The sequence below is a fragment of the Porites lutea genome, chromosome 2 (genome assembly GCF_958299795.1).
Source record: "Porites lutea chromosome 2, jaPorLute2.1, whole genome shotgun sequence".
NCBI lineage: Eukaryota > Metazoa > Cnidaria > Anthozoa > Scleractinia > Poritidae > Porites > Porites lutea.
The window spans coordinates 48,287,669-48,295,967 of NC_133202.1; the positions used below are offsets into that span (position 1 = coordinate 48,287,669).

At 36.9% G+C, this 8,299-nt stretch overlaps 2 protein-coding genes across 4 annotated transcripts; one reads left to right on the plus strand and one right to left on the minus strand.

Annotated features, from left to right (window-relative positions):
• Positions 1-238: 238 nt before the first annotated feature.
• Positions 239-2,448, minus strand: LOC140928890 (beta-2 adrenergic receptor-like). Its single transcript, XM_073378694.1, has one exon. The coding sequence runs from the start codon at positions 2,038-2,040 to the stop codon at positions 1,081-1,083; it is 960 nt and encodes a 319-aa protein (XP_073234795.1). The 5' UTR covers positions 2,041-2,448; the 3' UTR covers positions 239-1,080.
• A 2,353-nt stretch (positions 2,449-4,801) lies between these two features.
• Positions 4,802-8,008, plus strand: LOC140928891 (uncharacterized). 3 transcript variants are annotated; one of them, XR_012164677.1, is made up of 2 exons: positions 4,802-5,026; positions 7,638-8,008. XR_012164677.1 is itself a non-coding variant. In XM_073378695.1 (2 exons), the coding sequence occupies exons 1-2, from the start codon at positions 5,078-5,080 to the stop codon at positions 7,972-7,974; spliced, it is 423 nt and encodes a 140-aa protein (XP_073234796.1). In that variant the 5' UTR covers positions 5,026-5,077; the 3' UTR covers positions 7,975-8,008. The 3 variants fall into 3 exon arrangements, 1 of the variants encoding a protein (XP_073234796.1); XM_073378695.1 differs by having other exon boundaries at positions 5,026-5,163; XR_012164676.1 differs by lacking the exon at positions 4,802-5,026 and adding an exon at positions 6,316-6,960.
• Positions 8,009-8,299: the final 291 nt, after the last annotated feature.

Below are 8,299 nucleotides of genomic sequence, written 5' to 3' on the forward strand. Positions count from 1 at the left end.
TCTTTGAGTTCAAGTCTCTTCTGGGAATTCCGAGTCCATGGAGTCGTGAAGCCTCGGAGTCATGTTAGAATTTAATATATCGAACGTGCTCTATTATTTAATGACATTGCCACCTGCTCGATGGGCCCTTACACATTTTCGTAATTTATTCCCGAAACGAAACACTATCACAGTTTTAAGTGAATAAAATGCGAATAAAATCAGGCAAAAACAAAGCTCAGCCTTACTTCGCTTCTTTTTTCCACGTACAGCGGAAGCTATTTATTTTTGTGAATTGAAATGTATGAAATGAATCATAATTTAAACTGCGGATGAAAAGTGAACATGATTTTCGCAGTTGTAATGAACAACTGAAAAGGTTGAAAAAGAACCTAAAAATATCCAGAGCGTTGCATCTGGTCATCGCAAAGGTCAGAATGCGTTTCCAGGTTCAAGACTGGATTTTTCAACCGCTTAGGTTTATTCTATTGCGAAAATCGTGTTCACTTTCATATACAATGTTTTGGTCATCTAATTTTCATGTTATACAAAGTCCGGTCTTAAATTAAACAATTGGCGAGAAAGCAATTGCAGAGCAGCTGTAGTAAGTTGTTTTATCTTCGTCTGATTATTAATTCGTTCGTTTTGAACGAAAATTGTATCAGTTTTGTTTGAAAACGTTTTTGGCACTTTCTATATTCAATTAACAAAATCTAGCATTAACCAGAGTGGCCATCTCATAACGAGTTTTATTAGCGTAAATCGCGCATTATTTTATCTCTGAAAACACTTGACCTTTGCCTTTTTAAATATTGAGATCATATCTGACTCTCTTAATACTGAGAAGATGTATATCCTAATCCGGCGTGAAGGTCGGATCCGGTCCAATACTTCTATTCTGAAGAGGGCTTGTACAGTTGACAATTATCAAAGAGGCAAAGTAACGTTAGGGCTGAGTTGACCTTTCCAATACTTAGCACGCGCGCTGAGAGAAAAAATTAAACACACTCTGTGCTGGGTTTATTCGTTAACTGTCATTACAGGGACTGTGGTCGCATCTCAGCTTTTTTTATTCTTGCTATACGTAGCACATTTTAAAATTCATTTGTTCTTCGAGTTTATTCGACAAGACAAGGATATGTTTACTTTAGTGTGCCCAATATATTTCATGAATGCTTGACGAATTTCGCTTATTCTCCAGCAGTAGAGTCCAGGGTTAATAATTGAATTTGCAAAAACAAGTGTTCCTGTTACTGCATAAGCTGTTCTTAGAGAAGACGATATGCCAGTAACAAGATAGATCACAATGACACATGCAAAAGGGAGATAACATAACCAGAACAGTCCAACTATGTACACTACAGTCAAAAGTGACTTGTTCGACTTCAGCTCCTCGGTGGTTGTTGAAGAACCACTGAACTGTGCCACAGAAGACATTTGAGTTTGAATTTGCACCCTATGACGGTTAATAACTCGAAATATTTTATAGTAAATCAACAATATTGTTACAAGACAGAGAAGTATGATGATGACGTTAGTTAATAAAAAAGTGTAGTTGGTGACTCCTATAACACGCGCAAATGCATTGACAGAAAATAAAGGCCATATCGCAATCACAAACATCGAGGTACGGAAAACTGTTACGAAATGACTGTAACGCAAATGCATCGTAACAGCGAGGAATCTATCCACGCTTAGAGCGAGAACGGTTGTTCCTGATATTCCGCTTGCGAACCAAGCGGTCGATTCCATCACGACTCCTGGTACACAGAACAAGTGTTCATTCAAAGTAAGCTCTCCAACCACGTGAATAACTTCCATTGGTTGAGTTATCAGCCCGTTCAGGAAGTCGGAACAAGCAAGGCACAGGAGAAGTATGTTGGAAGGCGATGAGTGAAGTGACGGGTTTCTCCATATTGTGGCTATAACTAATCCATTTGATAAAATAGTGGGTACAATGAGTAAAGAGTTAACGACGCAGGTGATTATTTTCAAAGAGTCCTGAAATTGTGTTGAGTTTCCAGTGAAATCGAGAAAGTAGCAATCCATGGATGAAATCATGTCATTTGAGATTTTGCTGTAACGAAATAATTTAGGCGTTGTACTATGGTTTCTAACAGGACATAGATGGTCAGGATGTGAGTCAGTTCTCCATAGTAATAACAGAATAACGTCTCGACCGCTGCTGCTTTTTATGTGCAAGCGGCTCTATGAATGATCGATTAGCATTTTGTTCACTTGACGCTGTGTGGGAAATATCATTAACAAAATATTGGATGTGAAGAAGCGGAAAACTTAAGAAGTAAACCTTACATTTTATTTACAGAAACTAACAGGAACAACAAATATAATAACACTAGAATGCTGTTCAATGTTTACTATCTTACAAATATACAGTGTAGGCAGATTGGTTGTAACTTATAGAAAGGTGCAAAGGTACTTTGAGCTCGTACGCCTAGAATAGCCCAATAAACTAAAGTGGAAAGTTTTCCAAGCGTGAAAGCAGTTTCTTAAAGCGAAAAAATATAAGTTAACTTGAAATAGTCAGAATTAACGGAATTCGGATCTAGAAGTTATAGGTATTTCATTGAACAAAAAGTTTATTTCGTATAATTAGAATAAATCTACATGCATGTGGCTGTTTGGTCCTCAGAACCTTGTTTATTCCGTATTTCAAGAATAGGAAACAAAACTAATGAAAATTCAGTTCTAAGTTTTTTGCCAGAACAATCCACAGAGTCATTATAATAGAATGCTAGGTTTTTGAATCAATAAGTGCCGGCCTTTCCCATGAAGAGTTTCAAGAAGCTTAAAAATGATTGAAGATCTGACATTGAATCAAACTCACGCGCCTCCAAAGTAAGCTTATATCCTGAATAAAGTAATACTGCTATGAATTAATTAGAATTAAGGAAGTCTGTAGTATTCAAATCCATGTTTTATTAACCTTTAAATTACGTATGTAAAGCAGCATAGCATAAGATGTAAATTAGCGAACCTGTGTAGATTGGCTTTCCTAGGCTATGTTCACGCTATACCGCATAGCTTTTGTGCGAGTACGGAAACAATACTGAATAGGGTTTCTATTCACACATAAGAACGGTAATTTCGACCCGATTTCTGTAACGGAGCGAGGCTGCGCCACGCCGATCACAAAAGTGGAGAGTCACGTTTTGGTACGAAAAGATATCTATAGCCTAGCCTTAAAGAAGGCGAATCCTGCTTATGGGCGAGTGCTTACCAACGGCTACTAGGGGTACCCTTACAATCGTGAATTTGGCTTTGTTTTCTGGCCAGCCGTTAAGTCTGACGTTCGAGGGACTTTCCGCTTATTTGGAAAATGCGCCCATTTTCAGGCCCAGAACAGATTAACAGAGCCTATGAAGTCTCATCAGCCAAGATCTTGCGCACTTGAGTAGAACACCTTTCTTGTCACAACAGTTCACTACTCAGACTTTATTTAAGATGACGAGGTGGGGAGCATTTTATTCAGCAAGATCGCACCAAAAACTGAGCCCTGACTTGCCGGTCATCGTGTACCTGAGGGAATGCGCATCAGAAATGTATATAACTTTGTCTATTTTTACATTTTTACATACTCTTGGGCTAGTTTATATACATGTATAATTATACTGATATAATTATATTTTTAAATATTTTAATCAGTTTATAATGATTAGTCCGTTTTAAACTATTTTTAATGCATGTTCTTAGGTTTTTTTTAGTGTTTTTTTTTTTCAGAAAATAGTTTCTCAAAAAAGTTTCCCAAAATTACGATGTTTTTAGGTTGTTCTTAATATTTGTGTACACATAATTTCCTTTTTATCCTGTTTTGTATTTTTTAGTTCGTCGAGCGTTTTTAACATGAGCCTCTGGCTCGGAACATTGTGTACACACTTCCTACGTCTTCGACATTAAATAAATCATTCATTCATTCAATCAGTTCATCGCACCTGCCCCTTAGCAGTGCTGCAGAAAAATACCGTGTTATAAAAACATCACAAACTAAACTCACTCTACTGGCCAACAGTTACTGTGTTTTTTAGGTTAAGAACTATATAATTTCAAAAATCAACGACAAGCACACAAAAACAAAAAACCACATGAAAGAGAGATGTTCGAGGGAGATATAAAGGTGTACCTTGGCTTACATCATAAAACTTTGTATGTACATATTCAACATGGGAATGGTCATCGACTAACTCATTTTTGGCCGCTCGTGGTAAACAACGGCGGGAAGAGACCTTGTCGGCAGAACACCCCAGGGGAAACTTAGGAAACTTGTATGGGAAGTGCGATATGCTTTCTAAAACCCTGAACCTATTTCAATCCAAAATATGTGATCTTCCCTACCCAATTTGGCACCAAAATCTTTTTTTCCCAAGAGATAGCCGATTGAAGAAAAAAACTTCTTAGCCAATTCAAGACCCTGTTTCCTTATAGCACAGAGCCTTACCCTACTTGTTTCTATCTAATTTTTGGTTCTTACCGAAACGGATAAAAAAAAGTATACCTAAAACTTCAAGATCAAAAATGAGTTAAAACTTGGACAATTTTGGTTGCAAATGCCTTTTGAGTGCCGTCCGGGACATTAATGCCCCTTTAGATTAACTAAGTTCGATGAAAGTCAGCTTGTATGTGACTTCTCGACTTACGAGCGTGTTTTTCCATGTGCCTAACAAAGATCGCATGTAAAGAAAATATCTGTACTATTTCTTACTTTGACAGATAAGGCATTGATTGAAATGATTTTACTGAAGATTTTTAATTTCCTGCTAAAAAGCTCTGAACTCCCACAATGACAACGCCTTTCGAACAATTCAATCACCTTTTTTGACCTTTGATCTAAAAATTGATATTGCCCAAGATGAAAGTGCAGTAGAACGTGCAGAACAGCCACACTGCTCTCGCATTTTTAGATAAAATAAAAATCTTTTTTGATATTACACTCCATAATTATTAACGAGGTTGAGTTAGCACTGGCATCCCTTCAGTACTTCGGAAACTCTTTGCCTCCGTGCAGCTGCGAAAAAACATTCCCGTTAAGGTAAAGTAGAATGTTTCTTTCTTTAATGCTAAAACGATAAATCTGCAGCTAATGATAATGAAACAACCAATTTTTTTTACGTTGGAAAATTGGCTTCATCAGCATAATATCAAATCTATTCAGGGGTTACACCTCAGGTGAGTTTCTTTTAATTAGCAACTAGCTCCTTATTAATTTGACTGCTGTTTTAATCTATCTGTTTAGATTTATATCTTAAGCAAAATTTACTCTGAACTTGTCGATTACACTTTGAATGGATCTTTTCCGGAGTCAGGAGATTAGCCCTTCGTTGTTGGCTAAACTTTACGGCTGGAGAATAGAGTATTGACACAAAGGTCGTTTTTTTTACTCCATCACTCCATCGCTTTAAGGTATGTTCAACGGCGTGACAGCAGTTTTACTAGTTTCTTGAAACAAAATTGGAGTTACTGTAATAACTTTAGAAAAGACCGAGTTCATCTTCCACGGAAGTGGTCGAATGCAGATATCATATAACACAATTAAATATCAATTAAATTTCAACAAAAATTGTTGAAAACTCTTTTGATACTTCAATTAAAGCGGGTAGTCACATACTCCTACCAACTGGTTCTGTTGACTTGATCGAATAAGATTTAAGCAGTGCGCTTTTAACCACATAGAAACCTGCATCAAATTAAATCAATCAATTTGTAGGATTGTTATGACGTGGGATGGGGCTACCCCGAGTGTCTGAGCCGGATGCTCATGTGTGAAAAGCATGACAATAAAAATAATTTAAAAAGATTAAAAATGTATAAAAACAAATAAAAATCATTATATCCAGGAATTTTAAGTAAGAAATACTCAAAGTGACACCCTCCTGCGAAAGTTAACAATGAAGTCAAGCTGCTTCAACCCATAAGACTTATGTATTAGGATAGAAAAAGGCAAAAATAAACTTTTCCTTATTAAGGGGCAAGTCTGGTTGTATTTTGGGGGGAAATGGGGTTGATTTAGAATCTTAAAACAATAAGGTTGGAAAAAGGTATGCACTTAAATGTGCAGGCTAACAATTCTTTAGATCTCAAAAAAAAAAAAAAACGGGAAGAGCAGACCAAGATTCGTTCTTTTTTCGTTTTAAGTGTATAGTATAAGCACGAACTCTTATTGCTGATTTTATGCGCTTCTTTTAAGTGTTTTTTTTTTCGACTTTGTAACACTTCAAAGTGCCAAAAATTTGATTTCCTAGAACTAGGATGAATCTACGGTTATTTTGTTCTCAAAACCTAGTTTTCTATTGTAGATCAATTTTCTAATCGTAAACAAAACTGATAAATATAATATTGAAAACTCTGTTCTGATTTTTTGGTCGAAACAAGCCGCAGTGTTAATATCAAATAGTTTAATATTACCGATAAGTGCCTTTCCCATAAATCTGGACAAAAAACTCAGTTATCTTCTTTTCAACGTGCTGAAATGTTAACTCGCGATAAAAAAAAAGAACATTAAATCTTGCATACTTACAAAGCAAACCCTTGATGAGTGTCAGCTTGTATTGTGACTGCTCGACTTAGGCACGTATTTTCCATGAGCCTCTGAACAAAGATCAAAAGTGAAGAAATCTGTCCTATTCTTCCTTGTTTAGTTTGTATTTATGAAGGACATGAACGCGTTAAAAGTAATGAGTTTTAATGAAGACCTGGTTTTTCGGGAAGTTCTTTGCCAAAAAGCTCTGAAATCCCACAATGGCAACGCCTATCGTGCAACTCATTAACCTTTAATCAAAATATTAAGGGTCATTCTCAGTTAATATTGCCCAAGATAACAGAGAGGTAAAACGTGCTTAACAGCCACATTGCCGTTGCCTTTCGTGAGTAAACAGCCCTTGATATTATACACCGATTATTGGTTAAATTAGCAGCCCTCACTATCTCTACTTCATTTTGCCTCCTCACAACCAAGGGAAAGTTGAGGTATAGTAGAAGGTTTCTTGCTTTAAGGATAAGTCGTGTAGAAAGTGATAATTTGACATAACTTGGAATGTGAGCACTACATTCATTTCAGCTGTTTTAATCTTTTTACAGTCGACCACTTCAGTATATATTATAGCAATAATTACTCAACAGCACTGAACACTGCTGAGGTTTTGTCCGCAGTCAGGAAATTAGTCTTGTGCTGTTGGCAAAATATTATGAAGAAGTGTTAGGAGATGTGTACATGTAGGTCAGTAGAAAAGAAAGTTTTCATTCTTCCGCCGGGAGAAGGAGTAACAACCAAACGATCTTATGCACCATTATTGCTGCTCCGAAAATTTGATCTACAGAGTATGTTCACTGGCGTGAAAACTCAGCTATGTTAGTTTGCTCTCGTGTGAACACGAGAAAAGTGTTAAGCCTCCACTGAGAATTGGTATAGTGCAGTTAATGAATGGCTGCTGCTTCACTGTTTTCTTTATACCAGTACGGCCTTCAGTTGTTGTTGAAGCAATTTACTATTCATATACGAAAGACAGATATTGCACTAATAACCTGAGTCCACAATACACTTCTTGTTTCCATTTTATTACAATAAGTTTCGTTCATTTAGCATATTCTCACTAATAATGGAAATACAATATGTTTATGACAGAAAGTTATAATATTTTTTACAGAAAAGCAAAAACAACAGTCAAGATGCGTGTCATAGTCGCCTTCTTGTGTCTCATTTCCGTGACGTTGGCATTCACTCTCCCTGAGCAGGAAGAGCCAGAGGATTATCTTACAGTTGAGCAAGAGGACTTCAAACCTTTTGACGAAGAAAACAACGAACCGGGGTTATTTGACGACGAAGACGAACATGAGCCGAGATCATTTGATGACGAAGAAGATGAGCTGGGTGTAGCAGTTGACGAAGAAGACAATGCAGCGGGATTATTTGACGACGAAGACGAAAATGAACCTGGATTTCTTGACGACGAGCCGGGTGTACCATATGTCGAAGACGAATAAAAAAAGGCAATCATGCCGAGATGATACATCTTAACGCTTGAGTTGTGTTTTGTTTTCCTTTTTCCTTTTCTGGTTTCGTTGACTCGTCGTGTATTCCCTTGCTCAACAATGTTTAATTTTGCTATGAAAAGCCCCTGTAAGGTATATGAAAATTGACAATCATGGTTTGTAGATACCCAATGGTAAAGTTAAGATAAGTGTGAAACTCAGAGAGATCCAACGGTGCATGTCCCCTTGGCCCGTGTCCGTATTAATTGAGTTCCTACCAGTTTCTTAGAGACTACGAGGTCCTTCCTTTATTTACTTCTTTAAATTGAGGCTTAAT